This window comes from Panonychus citri, unplaced genomic scaffold (assembly GCF_014898815.1).
Source record: "Panonychus citri isolate SS breed McGregor unplaced genomic scaffold, ASM1489881v1 Contig00134, whole genome shotgun sequence".
Taxonomy (NCBI): domain Eukaryota; kingdom Metazoa; phylum Arthropoda; class Arachnida; order Trombidiformes; family Tetranychidae; genus Panonychus; species Panonychus citri.
The window spans coordinates 3,801,181-3,824,602 of NW_026515539.1; the positions used below are offsets into that span (position 1 = coordinate 3,801,181).

Consider the following 23,422-nt stretch of genomic DNA (forward strand, 5'->3'; position numbering starts at 1 on the left):
CCTGTAAGGTAATTGTTGGGATTTATCCAGTTGACAATCTAATATCTTATAGATTATTAAGATTCCAATGGATAGTGAAAGAAAGAAACACCAAGAGAGAGAGAGAGAGAGAGAGAGAGAGAGGGTGTTGAATTTGAGTATTGGAAAATGGGCTATCCCAAAAAGTAAGTAAATCGTTTCGGTCTTTCTTTTCTCTTTCTTTCTTTCTTTCTCTCTTACCTTCTTCATCATCTCCATCATCATCATCAGTATTGTTTACTATTGTGGGGGATATGGTCTGTTGACGAAGTCAAGGTTGAGAATATGAGATAGAACAACAAACGAAAGTAAAAGTTACGAAGAAAATGTTCCCTGAAGAAAAAGTGTTTTTTTTTATATTGAGATAAATTCGTATTGAGATAAGGTCTTGCACCGGAAACTACATTTACCTAATATATAAAGAGACTCGATCGTTGGGTGTTGGACATTTCAATCGTGATCCTCGAAAAGTTCACTTCAATTTTACTTTTACTTTCTCTTTTTTTTGCAACCAACTTGAAGTTCAGTGTCTTTTTTAAAGTTTCTTTGGATTTAAAGTGTTGTATCAAATTCAACGGATTAAAAAAAAGTTTTTATTTGTTTTCTTTTTCTTTTCGATAATTTAATAATCATGATCAAGTTACGATCAAAGTTTATCTTTACTACGTTTTCACTATTAATTTGTTGTGCTCATTGTCAAAATAACGGTGCTAATGGTGGTGGTGATCCAGGTCTAGGTAATAATGGAGGAAACTCTGGGAATACCAATGGACAGGGTGGTTCCAATGGACCTCAAAATTATCAATTTAATCAAGGAATCAGACCTTATTCATATGGATACAATACTGGAATTCAACCTTATAGTTACACCTACAATTATCCTAATGGAGATCCCAATTCAGGGCAATCAGGGGGAAATTCTGGTGGATTCCAGGTAAGTGATTATCATCTTATCGCTCAACTTTGATAGTTAATTGTGATCTGTTATATATCTGATATATATAAAAGTTCGTGTTTGTCTAATTGGTTCAAATTCTAGATTTAAATCATTCAGTTAATCAGTTGATCTTTAGACGATTTTGTCAACTGATAAATTTGATTATCTTTTAATTGTCCTCATTTGAATTACTGTGTTTGGATAACAATCATTTTAATCAACTAATCACTACAATTGGATTAATAACAATTCAAAGGTTGAATGATTAACATTAATCGCGAAAACTTTGACCAATAATTAATAATAATTTTCCCCACTTGAATTAGGCCTAACCTTTCATTTTAATTAATTGCCGTTTCCGCAATCAGTTTAACAATTAAATTTCAAGGTTGCTGATTATTTAATTTACCTTTTCATAGTGTAGCTTTTTAATTGTTTAATAATCTTAATCTTAATCAATTATATCACAACCTTGTCATTTTTCCGGTTAAACTAAATTAATCAAGCAACAAATTGTCAGATTACAATTTACATGTTTAACCTGATTTGATCAACCAACAAGATTAACAATGAACAAAATATCTGATCAAACAATTAGAATTATTAATTTATGTTGATAATATTTATTTCTGTAACAATTAACGTACGAGTAACCTTATTGTTATAATTAGTAAATTGTTTTAGATAATGATGGTGATGATTTTCAGTCGTAAAAGTTAATTAGTTTAATTACTTAGATTTATAATTATCTTAACCAATATTTGTTTCTTGAAAAATTGTCTCCTCCAAATATTAATATATATAATTTTACGTTAAATTGTTCAATCAAAACGGATCATGATTAGTTAATTGTTGTCACTATCTGTTAATCGTTTTAAAACAGTAACAATTAATAATCAGTTATCATGATGATTTATATTAAGAATCATCAATAGAAAACTTTTATTAGCAAATGATATAATTATCACGTTTAGTTAACTAACAATTAGAGAGAAACAATCAACCTTAACAATCAACAAAATGATAATTTTGTTTCAACAATTAACTCAATCAGCAGTTTGTAAATTTAATAATTAGAATCAATTTCATGACAATCAAATTCAATTCAATCAAATTAAAACTTTTCGCAAACATTGAAATGTTTTAATATTGAAAGCGAAACAATCAAATCAAAACAAAAAAGTTTCAATCCTCAAGAAAAACAATTAACTCAGAATAACAATTTAAATTGTCCAATAATTAAATTGCTGACAATCTCAATATCTAAATATCAATAACCAATAATCAATCGTTGATCGTTGTAACAATTTAAAGTTATCAAGAAATAATCTCATATCAATTGTATGAATTGAATTTGATTTTTGGTTTTTTTCAAGAAGCAAATTAAGTTATCATATTATCACAATCAATTAAATCATGTTTACATTTCGTCATGATGATAACCAAATCACAAATGACACGGAAATAAACAACTCTATCATAATCATCTCATCATGAAAATCATTATCATCTATCAATAACATGAATAAGTATCATATACTATTCAAATTGCGTTAATCATAAAAGTTTTCACCTAAATTGTTGGGGAGCAAAATAGGTGAAAGGTAACATTTAACTGATTCACTGATAATGATGATGATGATGATGATGATGATGATGATAGATTAGGATGAGTATATGATGATACCAACGATGATGATCCCTATGTCGTCCTGGTTAAATCATTGAGACGAAACAATTTTCCTGTTTACTGATTTTTCTTATAACGAAAATTGCTTATTATCAATAGTAATTTAAATACAATATTCATCAAGCTCTAAATCAGGTCTCATCTTTTTTTCACCTTCATCAACAACCACCAATACCTCCTCCAAATACTCATCATCATCATCATCCTAACCCCCACCCTCCACCTTCATCTTCATATATTACCTTTCGCTCATCTTCATAACTGTTAACTTTACCCAGAGGGGGCTAATTGTAAACAATTAAATTGATCATATTTTGACTTTTCTTTAACATTAAGTATCGGTAGCAATTTCTCACCACATCACCTCACCTTTAGTTGATTAATTCACTTATCCCAATTGGATTAACTCAAATTCTTAAATCTTTGTCTTACTTTACTTATGTTAACTGTAATAAACATGAAATTAAGCTAATCCAAAATCTTGGGAGTAAATTGTTACAATTAAGTTTTTTGTTTTTACTTTGATTCTTTTGTTTTATTTTGTTTTGTTTTTCCTCGTCGATTCCATTGGATTAACTTTTCTATCATCTATTGTTACTTATTTACCTTTTGATTGTTTCTTAATTGTGTTCTCAAGTTAATTTAAGTTAATCTTGTGTTAATCTTGGAGATTTCAAAATGGATTGCAAACAATTTAAACAGTTAATCCATTGTTTAGCTATTATCGTGATTATTTTATCAAAGGTAAGCATTGGAACTAAACTTTTCATTTTCGTGGGTTAATTTTAGATTATGGTGAAGGGTTAGCAATTAGAAGATGATTAGTGATCAACAGTTGATTAACGGATTAGCATATGATTATTTCAATAGAATGGTGAATGTAAAGAGATTGACAGTAAAACTGATCTACAGGAAGAGGAAGCCACTGATCCAGAGACTCGTTCACCGGCTTATCTGCCTAAATCCAAATCCTCATCTAATCCATCATATTATGGAAAAGGTGAATCATATGATGATGAGAATAGTAAACAAAATGGTGACAATCATTTATCAACTGATGTTGGATCAAATTCTCATTCACGTTCCAATGAACCTTCGTTACCTTTGGAACGACCTGAAGTGCCATTGATCAAAGGTATTCATGTTCGTTGTGAGAAAAGTTCAATGTCGGTTAAGATTGATTTTGATCGACCCTTTTATGGAGTAATCTTTTCAAAAGGACACTACAGTGATCCTAAATGTGTCCATGCTCCACCAGCGACTGGACAATCGGAGATTAGTTTTGACCTTAGGCTTGATGCTTGTGGAATGGTTGGTTCAGATGAAGCTCATGGAGCTCGAGGTTCGTCTAAACCTTGGCTTTTCACTGAATCAACGATCATCATTCAACACGATCCACAAGTCCAAGAGGTTTGGGATCAAGCTCGTCGATTACGTTGCACTTGGTACGATTATTATGAGAAAACGGTCTCATTTAAATCTCTTGGAGTTGAAATGATGGACGCAGTGACCACCAATTTCCTTGGTGATAATATTCAATGTTGGATGCAAATTCAAGCGGGAAAAGGTCCTTTCAATAATGAGGCAACGGGTTTGGTTAAAATTGGTCAAACAATGACAATGGTTTTAGCAATTAAAGATGATGATGGTAAATTTGACATGTTGGTCCGTAATTGTGTCGCTCATGATGGTAACCATAGACCCATTCAACTTGTCGATGAATATGGTTGCATAAGTCGACCTCGAATCATGTCCAAATTTCGTAAACTTAAAAACTTTGGTTACTCAGCATCGGTTGCAACTTATGCTTATTTCAGAGCATTCAAGTTCCCCGACTCAGTTAACGTTCACTTTCAATGTGTCATCCAAGTTTGTCGAGAAGCTTGTCCAGTTCCAAGTTGCACTGACACCGGATCAGAGCCCACTTTCCATCCCGAAGAAGGTGGAGAAGAGAGTAAACAATCACCGACAGCGGTTGATATTAACGGTAATCGACCTGCGACATTTAATGTTAACAGTGTTTCTAGTTCTCAATCAACACTAATCAATGCCAAACAATATCCTGGAGCAGCGATGATCAATTCCGGTGTTGCACCAAGAGTAATGGTTGCAAGTCAACTTCCATCGTCCCGCTTAGATGACCTTAACCGAACTTGGCCTCTTCCAGCGGCAACATTTATCCACCCGAAAACATTATCATCTCATCCTTTATATCAAAGACCACGAACCAAGAGAGCGATTAACAATACAACCGCTGTTAGTACTCAGAAAACAATTCGAGTTGTTGCCCCAGGGGATATTTCATTTGATTTCACTTCGACAACCGATGAAACTGAAACTCTCGACATCTTTGGACCAGAATCATCCTCATCCTCATCTTCATCTTCATCATCATTATTATCCTTTGACTCGGCAAATCGTTACTGTATCTCTGGTATTGTCCTTACATTAACCGTCGTAATCGTTGGATTAATGTTAATTGTTTCCTCGTTAATTGCTGTCTTCCTTTACCTTCGTGTTAATCTAATGAATCGTTCATGTTCAGTTTCACTTAAAGATTCAATTAGTTACCAGAATTTAGATCCATCCAAATTAGCATCACTCAGAAGTTTACAAGTTAAAACTCCCGGAGAAGCTTCTTGTTGAAAATTAGATGTTAATTATAACAATTAACCATCACAATCATTTTTTTTTCTCATCATCATTTGTTCAATTCAATTAATCCTTCCAATACCCTAACCCATACGCTATTGATTATCATCTGATCAATTAAACAAAAAATACTATTTATTTTATTATACATTAACAATCAATATCTAATATTAATTAGATTGATCTAACAATCAATCAATTGTTAAATAATTTTGTTTTGTTTTTCCAACAGAAAACTGTTCATCTAATAATGATAATAATGACACTAACCCAGTTAAATTGTCATCTTTCCGGAAACTGATTAGTTAATCAGTTACGTTAAGAGGAGGCAGAAAATTGTTAATAATTAGTGATTAACGATTTACAAAAATAACGGTATCATCATCAGATGATAATGATGATAAATTTGCATGAAAGATTCAATGTTAATCATTTTTGCTATTATATTGATTGGGTTGATTGATTAGTGGGTGATAACAACTAAATTAAATGATCCATGAAATGGATTTGACATTTTTAATTGTTACACTTACTTAAAGCTCCTTTGGTGATAAACTTTTAACACGTAATTGTAACTTGAATCAAACTTGAACCTTAATTGTTGATCACAATTAACCATTTTTACGTGATTCATGTTTACACAATGATAATAATAATAATCTTATTTGATGATCCATTTAATATATTAAAAATATTCAGATAGACAATCACAATTAATTATTTGAGTTTACGAAATCAGTGAATGAGTTAATTGTTTTTCTGTAATATTGAACAATATTAACTTTTGCTTCTCGATATCAATGATTAACAATTAAAGGGTCAACCTGGTTCAGCTTATCCTGGAGGGAATAATCAAAACTTTGGTCCACCCCAAGGTGGTTTCAATGGTGGTGCTGCTCCTCCACCACCTCCACCACCACCGATACCATTTGATTTCAACAATGATTTACCGGGATTAAATGGCGGTGGTAATAATAATGGCGGAGGTTTCCCTGGTCTCGGTGGTGGATCAAATAATAACAATGGTTTCCCAGGTATTCCCAATATCGGCGGCGGAGGTGGTGGTGGTTCATCAGCTGGTTTCCCTGGTATTCCCGCTTTAGGTGGAAACAATAATGGAGGTAACAATGGTTTCAATCCAAGTGAATATGGTTTACCCACTGCAGGCGGTAATGGTGGTGGTGATGGATTAAGTGAATTAGCCAATCTCGGCGGTGGTAATGATGGTGGTTCCAATGGTGGATCGGGTCTTCCTATCCCAATATTTGGTGGAAACGGTGGAAACAACAACTCACCTTTCCCTGGTTTACCTGGTTCAGGTAATTCTGGTAACAATGATTTCGGCTTTGGCGGTGGTAATTCAGGGGATGGTGGTGACTTCGGTTTCGGAGGTAAGTCAACAGTTAATTAAATAACCGGTTAAAAGTCTAAACAAATTAATTAACTTTTCAAACTATTCGAAAACTTTTTTTTTCCTTCCCTCCGATTGTAGCAAATTAATTCAGTTTAAAAGTTTGAGGTTCGTTAATATTAACTAAATCAAATGAGAAACTCTGTTAATACAGAGACTACGAAGATGATCAAGAAAACTAATTGTTCCCTCTGCTTTTAATTGTTTTCCTTTAGGTGGTAATAATAATGACGATTTTGGATTCGCAAGTAGTAATAATAATAACGGAAACAATGAGTTTGATTTTGGACCCGGAAGTGGATCAGAAAACTTTGACATTAACTTACCCTCGCCAACGATTTCAAATTCAATGTTTACTTCACCATCATCAAAGATATCAACATCTACACCACCCACACCCACAACAACAACAACAACAACACCAAAAACACCAACAACAACAATTAAATCAACTGCGAAAATAGTTAAACGATCAACTCGATCAATATTGAAAAAAGATGAGGATAAAAAAGTGACCGGCGATCTTGACAAGGCCGCTGATGAGACGAGCTACGATTTTGACCCAAACTCTTCATACGGAATGCTCAATTTAGACCCTCGATACCAGAATCCTAATCAAGGAGTTTACACTAATTACGCTGATTACAGGGTCCACTGATTTGTTAATTGTTGTTGGGGAAAAACGTTCGGTAAAAATGAGAAAAAAAAGGAAAACGAAAAAAACTTTAAAAACTAAACAACCGAGAGACAATTGAGAAAAAAAAAGTTAACCAAATTAACAATTTAGTCGCTAAAGGAAACGATCCATTGCTGAAAAAGTGATTAAAAGCCCTTGAGAATGATATTATTGCCATGATTAACTTGATTGTCGTTGTGCTTGCAATGACAATTAAGCCAATAGATCACAGAACAGGAATTATGTTTGAAAGATTGTTAATTGTTCTTGACCTTATAAATATAATCTTATATTGAATTAATTTCTTTCAATTATTTAACCAACCCAATCTTCATCTTTCACTTTAATTATTGTCAATTTCTTGATCACAACAACAACAATTAACTTTACCTTTCTAAGTTTCTCCCGGCATTTTGCTCCCTTAATTGTTAATTGTGTTTCTTCAACTCAATCATTTATCACCATTACTTGTTTATGTGCCTAATTGACAACTAGAAAACAAACTAAATCAAACTTTTAGCTAATAATTTATCAAAACAATTAACTCTCACTCTCTTACCTGGTTAGAATTAATTGTTCACTTTTCTTTCACCATGAAACATTCACAATTTCATAGTTAATCATTTGAAACTCTGAATTCAGTGCTCTCACCTTTTCTTACTTACTACCAAAAAAATTTGATTCAATTATTTATCACTAATTAAGAAATAATTAAAAAAAAATCATTAAAATACTTTGAAATGTTCACAATGGATTCTGTTTATTTATATGATTAGGAGAAATCCAATTACTGATTATTGGAAGGACAAACAATTAATGTACTAATCAAGGATTCATCAGAAGTGACAACAATTGAAATAAACACAATCTTAATTGTTGTAATTTAACTTTTTCTGCATCAATGATTAAGGAAAAATTAGGAAAAAAGTGGCTCCATCTATCGGTTATTTTCTCATCATTTACCTGGTAAACTAAATGAAAGTTGATTGATTTAATCACTTTCCCCGAGAGTAATTAAATTACCCAATTAAAAGATGATTTTGTTAACAATTAAAATGGGAAAAGAAATGATTAGTGATAATTATAATTTCCAATGGAATTCAGGTAAAGGTGTATAAGAGAAAAGGTGAATTTACCTGAGTTACGAAACTTTGACTGGACGAAAAGTTAAGTTTCTAAATTGCAAGAAAATTAGTTGATTGTTGGTAATTTAGTTTTAGATGATCAATTTAACGATGGGATTTTTATCGATCGATGTGTTCCCGCAGAATCAAGATAATCCCTTTTCCTTGAATCATATGGTTCGATTTTCTCGATTAGAATCTGAATCCTTTCAATCTTACCAATAAGTGTTCATCTCGAATTGAGTTAATTGTGAGTTAACCAATTTTCACATTAATTGATTGCTAATTCAAAATGGACAATTGGTTGTTTCATTTAGCTAATTGTTTCCTAGCATTTGGTTATATTGATATTCCTCTTGAAAATGGGCTACTGATCTCACGATGTTCATCAACTATTGGATTAATTATATTATGTGATTGGTCAGTTAAGGTCATTTGTTCACCTTTGGTATTCACTTGGAGTGTTGTTATGTTGATAGTTAATATCGGACATACGATTCACCTTTTTTATACCTTCAGGCAAGTTAATTTTTCATCTAAATCATTGGAACGTGTTTACAATCGCATGTTTGCTCCCATGGGAGTAAACAAATTAACCTTTCAACGACTTTCGTGCCCCGACAATGCGACAATCCATAGACTCGAAGCTGGTGAAGCTTATTCAATACAGAATTTGACCAAAAATGACCGATTAAGTTTACTAATTTCTGGAAGGTGAGATTTTTGTTTCTCTTTCAACATCCAAACGTTAATCAAATTCATTTATATTAATTACAGAGCGAATGTGATTTGTAATGGAAATTATTTACATCCAATTGAACCGTTAGAGTTCATGGATTCTCCTGAATTTGAATCAAATTGTCACAATTCCAATGAGGATAAAATGAATGTTTCCATAATTGCTGCTGTTCCATGTCGATATATTTCATGGGAAAGATCAAACCTCGAATATCATTTGATAAAGGAAACTGCTTTTTCTTATGCATTAAGTTATCTTATAGCTCGAGATATTACCGAGAAATTGTTCACAATGAACAAAAAGGTTCGATCAACACATTAAACCAATGGTAAAGTTAGTTAATGATTAACTAATTTTGGTTTTTCTTTCTGTCAATATTTTACTTCTTACAGATTGTTACTTCAAAGGGAATTCATCTGGATATTAGGCTGCTTCTTGGAAGGAACAGAAGTCTCCCAATGATTATAAAAGAAGGAGATTACATGGATTTAAAGATATGATTTGGGGGAGAGAGAGAGATGATTAATTGGATATAAAAGGATTATTCATGATAATGGTTGGATTAAAGGGGAATAATCAATTGCCCAGATGATTGACGGATCATTGGTGACCAAGAACATTCACAATTAGAGAGGAGAGAGAATTTTGGAAACAGAAAAGAAAATTATTTAAGTGTAGAAATGCTTTTTAGAAGTGTTTGAGAGGAGGACGATGACGATGACGATGACGATGAAGATGATGATGACGATGGTGATGATGATACCAATTCTAAAATGCATAACTTTTGACAATTGTTTACTTCTCTTTTTTTCTGTCATGATATCGATAAAATTAAAAGTAATGACGAGATTGATCATGAAAAAGAAGAAGATATTTTCATTGATGCTACACAACATCACTTTCATTTTGTTTAGAAAAGAGTTTACTTTCTCTCTTTTGGTGTATGCATGATATAAAGATTGTGTGTGGTTACTGTTTTCTCATGGAGACGAAGAAGAAGAAAAAAAATTGGATATGGCTGCGAAAAGTTTTATGAAGTAATTGAAATGTTTATAACCAAATAAAGGTCAGTGAATGTGATCGGTAATGGATAAGGGATGAAGTGAGGGTATCGCGGCCAGAACAGTTAATCCTGTGAAAAGTGGGAATATTTCAGCTGATCTTAAGGAGCGATGAGGTGTAAATGGAGAGAAGATTGAACATGAAATTAAGCCTTAGAAAAGTTAATCCACAATGAGGGTGTTTTAAGCGCATTTGTGAATTTTGTTTTTAGATGTTAAACAGAAAGCGGAATGTGGATTACGCTTTGGCCTTTTTACGCATGAAGCCTTTAGCTTCACGTTTTAATTCTTCAAGGTCATCATCTTCTTCGAAATCGCTTTCTGATTCACTTTTTGCTCGACGAGCTGCTCCTCTTTTCTTGGCTTTGGGCATTACTTCTTCCTCTGAGAAATCTTCATCGATATCGTCGCTGTCGTAGGTTTTTTTACCTATTTATTTGAGAGAGAAAAAAAAAGAAAGTTAAATGAGTTTTTCTTTTAACTTTACGCCACAGATTTTGTGGTGAATGGAAATATGAACTTACTTTTTTTAGTAGCTTCTCTTTTAGGCCTGCCAGCGGGCCCTTTAGCGGCTGGTCTACCTCGTTTAGATGGTGGGCTTGGCTTTTTCCTTTCTGGTTCTTCATCTTCCTCGTCATCGTCGTCTTCTTCATCTTCATCATCAACTTCAACTTTCTTGGGTTTTTTGGGTTGAGATTTAGGTTGAGGTTTATCTTGTTTTTGAGATTTTTCTACTTTTTCATCTCTTGAATCATCGTCATCTGATCCAAAATCATCATCTCCAGGGTGAGAAAACTCTTTGAGATGAGATGGATTCCTGCGACCACAGCCTTTTCCTTGTTTACATGGTGATCTTTTATCTTTGTCAACCTCCTCATCATCAAAATTGTCATCTTCCTCCTCTTCCTCTTCGGAATCTTCGTCACGAGCTCTTCTACCCCTTTTAGTTGGCTTTACCCTGTTTGATCGACGAGTTGGTTTTGCGGAATGTTTAGCCGGAGTCTGTTGATTAAAATCAGAGCAAAAAATTAATTTAATTAAAAGAATCATTTGTCAGCAAAAAAAAGAAGAAATAAATAGATAAATATCACTTACCCTTCTTTTTCTTTTAACATCAAAACGTTTCTCATTTTCCCAATCACTACCGGACTCACTTTCAGAGTCATATCTACGCTTTGAACCTCGACCACCACCTCCACCCCCACTGCCACCTTTATGCTCTATTTCCCAATCACTTCCAGAATCATCACTCTTTCTCTTGCCTCTCTTTTTAGGTTTAGCTTCTTCTTCACTACCATCATCCATGAAATCGTCATCACTGACAATGTAATCGTCAAGTGATACAGTTTTAGATGATTTTTGAGCCTGGGCAGCTTTTCTGGGAGGCCTTCCTTTAGGAGCAGCACCTCTACCTCGACCTCTTTTTGTTTCTCTCTCGCTTTCTTCGTCCTCTTCGTCTTCCTCTTCTTCATCTTCCTCGTCTCCCTCATCCTCTGATTTGGACTCTTCACTGTCATCTTTGGCTTTTTTCTTTGCAACTAAAAGTGAACATGAGAGAGAGAGTAAAAAAATTATGAAAAATAAACTTCATGATAATCGGTTAACCAAAACATACCTTTAGTGTCTTTTGCTTTAGTATCCTTCTCTTTCTTAGCCGGCTTGCTTGTCTTCTTCTCTTTAGGTTCTTCCTCTATGTCATCGTCTTCTTCATCATCCTCTTTATCATTTTCATCTTCTTCCTCGCTGTCATTATCAACTTTTGGACGACCACCTAAAAATGAAGATGATAAGTGGAAAACATTAATCACCGTTGCTTAAAGACTAACAATAATAATAACAAACAAATACCTTTTGGCTTATCACCAGTAACTTTTTCATCAGATTTTTTAATATCTGTATCTTTAGTATCCTCATCGTCAACTTTGACCTCGGAAGTGTCGACATCATTGTTTGCTGTTTTTGGATCTGCACTTTTAACACTGTCACCATTACAAGATTCCGACTCTTTATCATTTTTGTGATCATTATTTTTAGGTTGTGCATCGGAACTTTCAGAGTCACCAAGTTCTACTTGAAATTTATAGCCATTAGGGAGAAGGCTAAATGTATCACCGTTGGACAATTTTTGTGTCTTGTTTTGTTTTAAAACTTTCGATTGCCCATCAGATTCAGTAGTGAAGTAGCAAGGATTAACATGAGTCTGTATAAAAAGATTTGAAAGACAAAAACATATTTAAAACAAGAAATATTACTTTCAATGATACGATTAGCTTCTAATCAAAGGTTAACCAAATTGATGACATCATTAATTTAAAAAGATGTTAACAGGTAAAGTTTAAAGTGCCAAGTGACATATACGCATATACATACAACTTGTAGCGATCGAATTTTTCTTTGCTCCCCTTAAAGAAGATATTTAAATGCTTTCTGTTTATTGTCATCATACTTACAGAGGTTAATAGTAGTTCTCCCGATTCTTTGAATTCCAAAATAGCATGATTTCGTGACACTTTCTTGTCAGCACACTAAAAAGTTAAACCATGAGAAGAAGAGAAAATTGGTAAAGAAAAAAAAAGAAAGAAAATAAGATATATTTATATACATATAATATATTAGGCCAAAAGAGAAAATAAGGAAAAAGAGAAAGCGCAGTATAAAGAGAAGGAGGGAGGAAAGAGAGAGAGAAAGAGAAAAAAAGAAAGAGGATAAGATGGAAAACCAAAAAGTCCAAAGAAAATTGAACCAAAGAAAACCGGCAATTGGCCGGGATGACAATCTTCAATTTAAATAGCTATAGAACAATCAGATAATTAAGACCAATACTAGAGAAATTAGAGATTGTCATACAAGTTAATCAACAGTTTATAGTCACATGAGAAAGGTTATCAAGTGGAGAAGAAGAAGAATAAGAGAAGAGAGAAAAAAAAATGGAATAGAAAAAAAATAAAGTTGATACAATACATTTAGCAAAGGTCCTCTACCAAGGGTTGTCTTTCCTTTAGGTATCTCAACCGATTTGGAGGCATCATCTAAGGGTTTTAACATGAGCTTCACCATGATTACAACTGAATAACAGGTGAAATTGAAAGAATAAAGAATTTGATGTAAAAACCAATCAATAATATCAATTATAATTACAAAAAAGAAAATCAAAATAAAAATTAACTATTAACACAAGAAAAAAACTCTAATGATGAGGAGAAAAAGTAATGAGAATAAAAGCAAAGTGAAAGCCGAAGGAAAAGCCAGTCGGTATTGGAGAATCAAATTCTAAGCTGGAATTAGACAATTTTCTTTTCCAAACAACAGGAGAATAGAAGAAATCACAATTCAAAGTAGAATTTTAAAGTAATACATAGTTAAGATCTTCTCATTGTAACAATTAAAATCACTTCAGTTTAATTGTTTCTTTTTCTCAAACAGTTAATTATTCGCAATTAACAAGCTAACATGTTCTTCCAACTGATCGGCGCTTCATTCGGTTACCATGGTGACCATTTAAAATTTCATATTCTACGATAAGTGACATCTATTGAGAGTAAAAGTAAACTTGTTGACCGGTTTTCTGAATAACCGAAATAACCGAAATCGTGTAAACAAGGAAATTTTTTTTTCTCAATTAATGTGATTGTTGTTTTCATTTTTTTTGGTTAATTGTTTAGAATTTATTTTGTATTTTCTTTTTCTTATTGGTTAACAATTTTGTTCTGTTGAACATGTTGCCTCTTTCTATTGTGCAAACTCGTGGTATTTCTTCAAGTTGTGTTCTTTTTCGATATGCAACTGTTACTAAGGATGGAACGAGAAATAAAGATAAAGAATCTTCAGAGAAAAAGTTTCCCTGGGCTAAAGTTACAAAGGCAGGAATTGAAAAAACATTAATTCGACGGCGAAATTTTATTAAAAACGAAGAATATGGTAGCTGCCCTGAGAAAGCTCAAGGTAGATCATTGGAGCTCTTCGATCGTATAGCTCAATCATTGAAGACTAGAGGGTAAGTTTGAATCAATTTTCTGTAGAAATTTTCTTGATCTATTAATTTTTTTCTCTTTTTCTCAGATATTCAAGAGAAATTCGTGCCTATCAACCAAGGGAAGATGTTGTCGAATTCATCAAAACCATTTACTCTTCTCATTTCACTTGTGAACCAGGAAAAGAAGATGAATGGTTAAATCAACCTCTTGACGATTTATTCTTAAAATTTAAGGTTTGTCATGATAATCTCATCGATAAATTTGATTGTTCCATTAAAAGAGAATTTCAAATTTCCCTTCTCTTCAACAGTTTATAAATGATTGTGACAAACAGCTTGACCATGAAGTTCCTAGTCCCGATTTACATCTAATGAAAACCGTAGGAGATGTAGTTGAATTTTACAAAACACCAATCAGAGGATTAACAACATACGATGATCTCTCTAGACGTCAAAATGAATTACCAGCTAATTTACATATTATCAACCAATATATTCGATTTGATCCTGAAAACGACACTTTCTTCAAAGGTAAAGATGCTTTTCCAAAACATCCAATGGTAGTTGAAGGTATTCGAGGCAGAGAAAAATATCAGGATATCAAAATACCTTTTGAATGGCCCGATGTCTAAAACAATCAAGAAAACAATTTACCAAACACCAGCATCTATCAGTAGTACATATTTGTATCTTTATCAAGTTGATTAGTTTGAGCTCTTAATTGGCTCAGTCTAATCAATAAACTATTGAAATGTAACTAGTTTTACTTGGAAATTGATTCTAAATCAAATTTGATGATTGGAAAACAATTTACTCTAAAGATGGCAGCATTTCTTTGGCACACTTTAAATGGATTGTTGTTCATTTTGTTGATAGTTTGTTTTTATTGTGAAAACAATTTAACTCTTAATTTACTAGATTAACGTTTGATCTTTAACCATTTCAATTAACCTTCTCAAATGGCTAAAGTTTCTCGTGATATAATCAAAGTGTCTCTCTCACCCTCATGGAAAATAACACATGGATCATTGGAAAATTGTATCATCTTATTGGATAACAAGAGTGACAATGATGAACAATCAGAATTAAACATTCAAGATGCAATCGGCTCCGAGAATTGTATTCTAATTGAACCAGTTGATGGTAAATTATTAAATTGTGATTCAACAATTGAACCCTGTCAGTTAACAATCTCACTGATTGATGGTGAACAAGATAATTGGAGGTTTAAATATTTCTCTCTACTTTCATCAGCTAAATTTGTTGAAGTTCATGGTAAATCAACCCGAGAATATATAACTTGTTTAAAAGGAGATTTAATTGAGAATCTTGATGATATGATTATGCTTCAATATGAGCATAAACTTTATCCTAGGCCAGAGTGTTTCCATTTAACTTTAATTCCTAGAAGACAAAAGGATCAATCAATTTGGCTTTATGGAGTCGAGGTTAAAGTTGACAAGTACATTGGACCTGCACCTTCACAAGATAAACCGGGTTCATCTAAATCGGATAATTCTGATGATTATTTCATCAAAATGATGTGTCAAATGATGACTTCCAAGATGAACATTAAACGAAGATGAACATTTGACAAATTGTCTCCAATCGCCATCGAGAAAAATAGAAACACGTTCATAAGATTTGGACGATGTTTCCAATTTTCTCAATAATTTTTTGTTTATTTTCAATTCATTGAACTAAATTTTTAGAAAATATTTTTTAAATACATAACCTAATTGGGAGGAAAGAAACTAAATTACTTAATTATTGTGCACCTTCGGCCGCTTGTTTGGCCGCTGTTTGCTCCTGAAGAGTATAATCGGCCACCTTTTTACCGATCTTACTGTGAACATCTACAAATTTAGCGACACATCGATCTAAACAAACAGATTCTCCTTTGGTTAATTCGGCATCTCGATACTTTGGTGAGATACATTTCTTCATACAAGATGAATTCATCCGTTGGAACATGTCGGTAATAATATCGATCTCCATACCTTCGGCAAACTGAGCCAATGAAGGGTCGAGATGAGCCAAGGCAGGATTGACCTGTTGTCCAACATTTGCGGCCATTTTAACTTTCCTTTGTATCTATCTAATCGAGAGAGAAATAAAGTAAACAATAGTTTAAAAGTCTAAAAGACAATTTGCCAAGAAAAACAATTCGATCAACTAAAATGACCTAATCAACGGTGACCCAAATTCTGTTGACAGAATGAACATTATTCAATCACTGAGAACAAGAATATAATACAAATAAAAGATTCTCACCTTAGAGTCTGAGCAAAAAGTAAAGCTCTAAATCATCAATTATCAGGTTTATCAATTTGATCTATTCGAATGGAGATCGGAGTTCGATTGTGGGTCTTCCTGGACTCGAAAGCGCGATTACGAATTACAAAATAGGAAATAGATCCTGAGATTACACAGAAAACCCTGAATGAGGAAAAAGAAAAACAAAAAACAATCGTCACAGTAAAAGAGCATCAGATTAACAAACAATTAGATTTCAATACGAAATTGATACTCACCAAGCTATGGAAACTTTTTTAATTATCGTCGATGACATTAACTTAATTTAATTGAAATTAGTGTTTTGATTGTGATTAAAGAAATTGAGACCAAATTGTAAACATAAGAAAACGTGCTTATGAAAATTGAACCGAAGAAGTAAAAAAAAAATCGATTCATCGATAATCGAGTTTAAATGTGAATCTATTAATCATTTGATGATTTCTGTTAATTTGATATGAATTTTGATGAGTAATTAAGAGATAATTTAAACATTTCATGATGACAAATGAAATTTAATCAAAATATAAGAGTTTCTATCAGTTATGTCAACGAAAACAGTTGAATTTATGACATCGAGTGTTTCTCAAAATATGATCGCCATTAAGGTGATTAGTTTCTTTTAGAGATTTAATTTAGATGTTGATGTTGATGTTGATTAGATTACGGAATGAGAGAAAGAGAAAGAGAAAGAGATTAATTGATCTTATGTCTTATGTCTTAAGTCGAGCTAATTGAGCTTCGAGTTCTTCATCCGTCATTTGTTTATCTTTGGCCTTCGATGAACCCGCTCCAATGGCTCCTCTAGCAACCGGAGCTTCGGCAAGCTACAGAGAAAAGAGAAACAATCAATTAGTTGATTACAATTTAGTAATAATTAGATGAACGATGGAGCTAAACAATACCTTTCCGGTGATTTCGATACCAATCTCATCGAGAACTTGACTGATAACTGCATCTTCTTCAGCTTCATCGCCAGAATTGTCTAGGATCGCATTCAAAGTTTCATCGACTGTAGCAAAGGAAAATCAAGAAAATTAGATTAAATCATCACAACAATTATCGATAATTAACTTACTCAATTCCTCTTTCATTTCCATTTTTGTATTTTCTCTCTCAAAATCTTGCATAGTCTTAATGATCTGTCCAGTATTGGTTTGAGCGTTTACATTAGCAAGAGTCTAGAATAATAATAAGTGAGAGACGAGAAACAATTGATTAGATTTTTGATAATCTAAATTGACCCTCAAAGTTGACATTCTAACCTTGGCCGAAGTGGCCATTGCCCCGGCGAGCTTTGTATTGGCCTGCATCACTTTGCTCTGATTACTTATCGCTCCGATCTGGGAATTAGCGACTAAACATCTACTTTTCTGTTTCCTTAATTGTACTAATTGTTTAGCCAAAATGTTACACGCTTGTTTATTTCCTTCTTTAGCTGCTTTTTTAATATCGATTTCCAATTGTTTCTCTTGTCTTTCCATTTCTCTTTTGCTTCGATCAACATCTCGAGCCGCTTTCCTAAGGTCCTTTTGTTGGGCTTTCATTTGCTCTGCAAACAATCAATCAACCCAACAGCGAGAAGAAATTAAGACAAGAAAACAAAAGGGAACCATTAATAATAAATCATCAACAAAGAATCTTTAAATTATAGCAAATGTTGAGAGTAAAAAAAATTCTGACAATCAGCTGATCAATTGAATGTAAACAAGAAAAGTGAATGAAAAACTTACCTTGAGGACTGGGTTTTCTAAAGAAATTCATCTCTACGTTGGTTAATTAATCAGCTAACCAATCAACTAATTAATCAATTAAAGGCACAGGGTAACAATTAGAATATAAAATTAAGACGATTAATAATATTCTCAAATTAATGAGAACAACAGTCTTTCCAATGTTATTGTCTTTTCGATATCGATAATAGTATTTTTTTATCGATATTTCTATCGATATATTGTAGTTAATTCAGAACGAAATTAATTTTGATTGTAACAGCAACAAATTAGTTCAATGGATGGCTAATTTATTTTCGAAATTATCAGAACCAAAACTAATTGCAATTAGTAAAAAGTGACATTATCTTAATTTTATTTTCCATCTAAAAATCATCAATGATTATGGACAAGATTTAAGACCTCAACGATTGATCAAGATGGACACAGAATTGATTGTCATTGAAACGGAGAGTTAATTGTTAGCCAATTGTGATGAGGGTCTCAATCAGGATCACTTGGGATTAAATAAATGGTTGATTGGTGGGATGAAGATCACGATGAAATTAAAGATAATTTTAAATTGTAATCATCATTTATGGATTATTTTCTCAATAACCTTACATATGATAATCGACTCACAGAGATACAAATGTAATTGTTAATCTTTTAATCGTCAGAATTAAAGTTTTAATTGAAAACTTATGCACTGGACCAAAGATTTTGTTTACCATGATAACGAACCAGAAATCTAAAACAAGAAGTTCAACCAGAAAATAATTAATTAGCAAGCTATGGATTGAATGTCTTCATTAATTAAACGCAAACAATAAACAATAAATCAAAAACATAGACAATTAATTAAACGATTAATTCAACAATCGTTGCAACATTTTGAGAGAAAGCGGTAAATCTGAAAATTTGAATTCCAATTCAATGTTAATCTCCCAGGAGTTTAAAATAACAACAAAACAAGCCAATTATTATCAAGGGAGAAAAAGAAATTAATTATTGCAAAATAAAGTATTTCCGTTTCCTGACAATCATGATAAATACTTTATCATGAGACACAATCAATACTGTTAACGATATCACCAGTGGACTCTTATTAGCTGAAGGGTTTATCACTCAATTCTGATCAAATAAAAGGTGACAATTAGTGTATCTTATTAGAGATTAGATGAAAATTAAGAGTGAAAACTTGATTGATTGTTGATAAGATTAGGATTAGTTGATAAAATTGTCATGATTGTCTAAGGAATTACATCTTAACTTTAATTTGGTTTACTAACCAACGTGTTAACTACACTACGAGTTTTATATTATTTGTGATGAATTACCGATTAATTGTTATTTCTGTGAATAAGTGAACAGTTGAACAATTGAGAATATCTGATTCTGTAAAGTTCTCGTCGATTCTTTTACAATTCTGAGTTCGAAAGGTACAAAAGTTGATGAGAAAAAATATTCTAATAAAACGAAGTAGTTATCTTATCCGATACTCGATGGCAGCTTCTTACTCTTTCATCTTAATCATTTTACTCACTCGATTCATGATGAAACTTTCATTCATCTCACCATTTATTCAGTGATTTGTATCACATTTGAGATTCAATTGAGTTTCTCATCTTGTCATAGGTTTTTTTACACATTAAGGTAACTAAATATAAATTGTTTAAACTGTTGATTGTTAAGAAAAACAAAAGTGAATCGGAAAGAGACACAATCAACAATTTAGCAATAATTTTTGTGATGTTTCCCTCATCAATTGCATCCTCATCATCATCAACTCTAACAGCAAACACAACAACAACAACAACAACAATTTCATCACTTTACTCATCATTAAATGACAATGTTACCCAATCAATTGACGGACCTTTAGCCAAGGCTCTAGAAAAGTGTCAACAAGAGGTTCTTTCAGCTCCACCAATTGACCCAAGTAAGTTGACAAAAAAAAACCTTCAAGATCAACGGCTTAGTGAAAACACCAAAGTGTCAACATTGAAAATCAACTGAGAGAGATTGAAAATTATCTCTTAATTGTGATTAAATCATCTCATCTGTCAACATGTTATCATATCTTTTATTTTTCAGCACTCAAATACTGTCCAAGGGCATGGGATGGTTGGGGCTGTTGGAACGACACTCCGCCAGGTCAAACGGCTTACATACCATGTCCAATAGCCGTTGTTGGATTTAGATCTGATCGTAAGTATCAATCGTTAATTGTTATCCAAAGTTAAACTTGAAGAAACAAAAAATAGACTAACAATTAAGAGAAACAGTTTGAAACTTGAACATGATGTTGTTATTATTATTACTTGTTAATCATGTCAATTATAATTTACTAATCATACTGATTATCACAAGGAAATTAATTTCTCTTCAAGTATTTATCACAATGAAAACAATATCATATTAATTTAATAAGTAAACAAGAAATATTAATAAATAGTTACAACGATTGAAATAATTTCATTGACAATTAACAATTTCCAATTGATTATCAATCACAAGTGTATTATTACCAATGTTTCAGATGAAAATGATTGATTATCAATAACTTTTTACTCTTAATCATCACTTGAGAAATCATCTTAAACAATTAACTTAATCCAATAATGAAGCTACAAAATATTAATAATAATACACAAAAGCAAATTTAGTATTCAAATGTGACCATCCAAATGAATATTAATCTTAATTGTCCACAATTGTTGATAAATAACAATGATAAATTAATTACTACTGGTCAACCAAATTGTCTTTGAGTCTTTTCATCATCATCATCCTAATCAATATTAACAGGCAATAATAACAATCAAGATAATAATAATTTATGATGAAAGTAAAATATTGCCATAGGTAATAAACCAATTTTATTACCAACAATTAATTGTGCCTTGAGTTATGATTGAAAATAATTTGATAAATATCATGACTATCATGAGATTATACTGAGAAATGATTGTATTTCAATATGAATGAACCAAAAAATTGATTCCAATTGATGTTGATTAAATCAATTGGTTGAAATTGCAAGTGAACAAATTGTTTGTTAATTACAATTATGATAAATTGTAGTTAATTTAAATATCGAGTTGGAAACAAAGTTTCAAAGCCAAAAAGTTTCAACAAAGTTACGAACTCATAATATTAATGATACTTTTTAATTGTTGAATTCGTTTTTTTTTTCTTCTCTACAATTAATTAACTGTTAACATTTAATTTTTTTTCTTCCTCCATGTTATTAATTAGATTTACAAGAGATTTTGTTGATTAGGATTAACAGTTTGATCCAGTTAATTAAAGTTGATGATCGTTACGAGTATAACATTTAAGGTTATGTTGAATGTAATTTAATGTCAATCATGATTAACCTTTAACTAATAATAACAATATTAAATTGTAACTTTTTTTTGTTGAACAGTTAACGGTTAATTTGCAATCAGTTAATTCAGTCAATTTAAATTGTCTCTTTCTCTCCTTTGCCTCTGTGTGTGTATTTAAGTTATGCTAATTGATATTGTTGCTAAATTGAATTGCTACACTTTATGAAGATGAATTTTTCCAGGAAATTAAGGTAAATTGTTCAACGAATCGTAACTAAATTATATCGACATTATCATTTAGTTGGAAAGAAAGTTAAAACTTGTTAACTTTGTTGATTCATTGCTCGTTTACTCCCACTTGTTATTCAGTAGTAACTTGAATTCGTTATCATTATTATCATTAATATCGATGTAATAATTTTAAAATGAGAGAAACTGTTGACTTGAATCTTGTTAGAATCATCAGTGAAAGTGAATGATAGAGATAATTCAAGTTGATGTACAGATGAAGATTGAGATGAAAGAGAGAGAGGATGACGAAAGTGATGAGGATGAGGATGGAGATGATGATGATGACGAGTTCGCGACTACTACTTATGTTAAAGTGGCAAAAGTTGCCAAAATTATTGACTTTTTTTGATGAATTTTCCTGTGGTTTATCTCAAAGTTCTGGATCAATTCCAGAATTCTGAGTACTTTTGAATTACTCTCATGAATATGGACTTTCTTTTTTCTTATATTTGAGTAACTTTTTTTCTTCTAAATTTTTTTTTCTCTCCTTTTTTTCTCAACTAATTTTATCAACCAATTGTCGGGCTTTTTTTCAACATAAATTCAAACTCTTCTCTAAGTGTCACTCATAATTACATCAATATTCATGTAAGAAAAAAAGTTGTCGCTCCTTTTGCCAGAATCTGTTGATTTTCTTGACCATGATTGTCAAAATAATCATTATGATTTGATGTGATCTCAAGGCTCTCCCAATCTCTAACTTGAATCTCTCCTGATGTTCAATTCAATCTATTTTCAATGAGCTTTTTTATTGCAATTTTTTTTCTTCCAAACTATTTTACTACATCATCATCATCAGCATCATCATAATCTTTCAATCTTAAACACTTCAGACATTTTCTCATCTCTTCCTCCCTGACATCATCCTGTTCATCATCATCATCATCACCATTTTCTTCATTTTCTCTCCTTTAAGATTACTAAAAACTGACCCATTCCCATTTTCTTTGATTCTCTGGTCATCAATACTTTTTTTTCACTTCTCATTCTGTTACATATTATATCTAAACGATAATATACTCAACTTGATTTCATGTTTTTCTGTTACCATGACAGAACTAAATCTTTTCATGATAACTTTTCCCAACATGAGTTTCTTCCCATTTTTACAGTTAACACAAATACAAAGAAAAATATAAAGTGAGAGAAATGAAACTTGCGAAAAGTTGATCAGATAAAACGAGCGAAATCATCGATTCTTACCCAAGCTCATCACTGAGTTTCTAATCGTTTTCATGTTTCTCTCTCTCTCTCTCTCTCTCTCTCTCTCTCTCAATTGTCTGTCAATGATTTCGAATCCATAAAAAAATCAACTCAATGAGAACAAAATGAAACCTTATGAAAAGTTTTACGATGAGAGAGAAAAAAAACTCGAAACTCAAAAACTGTAAGAAACTCGAAATTCAGAGAAAAGGATGAACAGTAAAAAAGTAATAAGATGAATCAGTTAGTTAATAATATAACAATAGAAATGGTCAGTTGAGGCATAAAAATGATTTCCAACTAAA

At 32.0% G+C, this 23,422-nt stretch overlaps 7 protein-coding genes across 9 annotated transcripts in view; 5 read left to right on the plus strand and 2 right to left on the minus strand.

The window, feature by feature from the left end:
• The first annotated feature begins 380 nt into the window (after positions 1-380).
• On the plus strand, positions 381-8,125 carry LOC128391461 (uncharacterized). Its single transcript, XM_053351355.1, has 3 exons — positions 381-952; positions 6,115-6,688; positions 6,924-8,125. The coding sequence occupies exons 1-3, from the start codon at positions 650-652 to the stop codon at positions 7,364-7,366; spliced, it is 1,320 nt and encodes a 439-aa protein (XP_053207330.1). The 5' UTR covers positions 381-649; the 3' UTR covers positions 7,367-8,125.
• On the plus strand, positions 2,179-5,488 carry LOC128391458 (cuticlin-4-like). The gene is made up of 2 exons (XM_053351349.1): positions 2,179-3,389; positions 3,516-5,488. The coding sequence occupies exons 1-2, from the start codon at positions 3,324-3,326 to the stop codon at positions 5,289-5,291; spliced, it is 1,842 nt and encodes a 613-aa protein (XP_053207324.1). The 5' UTR covers positions 2,179-3,323; the 3' UTR covers positions 5,292-5,488.
• Positions 8,126-8,800: 675 nt separating the features above from the next.
• LOC128391399 (blood vessel epicardial substance-like) lies at positions 8,801-9,568 on the plus strand. Its single transcript, XM_053351285.1, has 2 exons — positions 8,801-9,222; positions 9,286-9,568. Exons 1-2 carry the CDS (start codon positions 8,801-8,803, stop codon positions 9,566-9,568), a joined length of 705 nt encoding a protein of 234 aa, XP_053207260.1.
• A 13-nt stretch (positions 9,569-9,581) lies between these two features.
• LOC128391459 (ABC transporter F family member 4-like) lies at positions 9,582-13,731 on the minus strand. The gene is made up of 7 exons (XM_053351350.1): positions 13,270-13,731; positions 12,759-12,833; positions 12,157-12,508; positions 11,924-12,079; positions 11,404-11,846; positions 10,833-11,310; positions 9,582-10,737 (listed from the first exon to the last, which is right to left on the minus strand). The coding sequence occupies exons 1-7, from the start codon at positions 13,363-13,365 to the stop codon at positions 10,547-10,549; spliced, it is 1,791 nt and encodes a 596-aa protein (XP_053207325.1). The 5' UTR covers positions 13,366-13,731; the 3' UTR covers positions 9,582-10,546.
• A 161-nt stretch (positions 13,732-13,892) lies between these two features.
• Positions 13,893-15,038, plus strand: LOC128391462 (uncharacterized). Its single transcript, XM_053351356.1, has 3 exons — positions 13,893-14,302; positions 14,368-14,515; positions 14,593-15,038. The coding sequence occupies exons 1-3, from the start codon at positions 14,025-14,027 to the stop codon at positions 14,911-14,913; spliced, it is 747 nt and encodes a 248-aa protein (XP_053207331.1). The 5' UTR covers positions 13,893-14,024; the 3' UTR covers positions 14,914-15,038.
• A 2,032-nt stretch (positions 15,039-17,070) lies between these two features.
• On the minus strand, positions 17,071-18,488 carry LOC128391463 (charged multivesicular body protein 2b-like). The gene is made up of 5 exons (XM_053351357.1): positions 18,310-18,488; positions 17,842-18,128; positions 17,655-17,757; positions 17,482-17,588; positions 17,071-17,403 (listed from the first exon to the last, which is right to left on the minus strand). The coding sequence occupies exons 1-5, from the start codon at positions 18,338-18,340 to the stop codon at positions 17,290-17,292; spliced, it is 642 nt and encodes a 213-aa protein (XP_053207332.1). The 5' UTR covers positions 18,341-18,488; the 3' UTR covers positions 17,071-17,289.
• A 1,071-nt stretch (positions 18,489-19,559) lies between these two features.
• LOC128391460 (calcitonin gene-related peptide type 1 receptor-like) overlaps positions 19,560-23,422 on the plus strand; it is a 34,802-nt gene continuing 30,939 nt past the window's right edge. For all 3 annotated transcript variants that reach the window (XM_053351352.1, XM_053351353.1, XM_053351354.1), the window contains exons 1-2: positions 19,560-20,230; positions 20,386-20,499. In XM_053351352.1, coding sequence (XP_053207327.1) covers positions 20,041-20,230; positions 20,386-20,499 — 304 coding nt within the window. In that variant the 5' untranslated portion in view covers positions 19,560-20,040. The remainder of the gene's footprint in view (positions 20,231-20,385; positions 20,500-23,422) is intronic.

Bases quoted from the DNA above. Each gene is read 5' to 3' on its own strand.
- LOC128391399 (XM_053351285.1), top strand. From the start codon at position 8,801: ATGGACAATTGGTTGTTTCATTTAGCTAATTGTTTCCTAGCATTTGGT. The intron at 9,223-9,285 runs GTGAGATTTTTG...TATTAATTACAG, and splicing joins AGTTTACTAATTTCTGGAAG to AGCGAATGTGATTTGTAATG.
- LOC128391463 (XM_053351357.1), bottom strand. From the start codon at position 18,340: ATGAATTTCTTTAGAAAACCCAGTCCTCAAG. The intron at 18,129-18,309 runs GTAAGTTTTTCA...GATTGTTTGCAG, and splicing joins TAGAAAACCCAGTCCTCAAG to AGCAAATGAAAGCCCAACAA. The intron at 17,758-17,841 runs GTTAGAATGTCA...TTATTATTCTAG, and splicing joins CAATGGCCACTTCGGCCAAG to ACTCTTGCTAATGTAAACGC.
- LOC128391461 (XM_053351355.1), top strand. From the start codon at position 650: ATGATCAAGTTACGATCAAAGTTTATCTTTACTACGTTTTCACTATTA. The intron at 953-6,114 runs GTAAGTGATTAT...TAACAATTAAAG, and splicing joins GAAATTCTGGTGGATTCCAG to GGTCAACCTGGTTCAGCTTA. The intron at 6,689-6,923 runs GTAAGTCAACAG...GTTTTCCTTTAG, and splicing joins TGGTGACTTCGGTTTCGGAG to GTGGTAATAATAATGACGAT.
- LOC128391459 (XM_053351350.1), bottom strand. From the start codon at position 13,365: ATGGTGAAGCTCATGTTAAAACCCTTAGATGATGCCTCCAAATCGGTT. The intron at 12,509-12,758 runs GTAAGTATGATG...CTTTTTATACAG, and splicing joins GAGAACTACTATTAACCTCT to ACTCATGTTAATCCTTGCTA. The intron at 12,080-12,156 runs GTATTTGTTTGT...CTTCATTTTTAG, and splicing joins TACTGGTGATAAGCCAAAAG to GTGGTCGTCCAAAAGTTGAT.
- LOC128391462 (XM_053351356.1), top strand. From the start codon at position 14,025: ATGTTGCCTCTTTCTATTGTGCAAACTCGTGGTATTTCTTCAAGTTGT. The intron at 14,303-14,367 runs GTAAGTTTGAAT...TCTTTTTCTCAG, and splicing joins CAATCATTGAAGACTAGAGG to ATATTCAAGAGAAATTCGTG. The intron at 14,516-14,592 runs GTTTGTCATGAT...TCTCTTCAACAG, and splicing joins ATTTATTCTTAAAATTTAAG to TTTATAAATGATTGTGACAA.
- LOC128391458 (XM_053351349.1), top strand. From the start codon at position 3,324: ATGGATTGCAAACAATTTAAACAGTTAATCCATTGTTTAGCTATTATC. The intron at 3,390-3,515 runs GTAAGCATTGGA...TTATTTCAATAG, and splicing joins TCGTGATTATTTTATCAAAG to AATGGTGAATGTAAAGAGAT.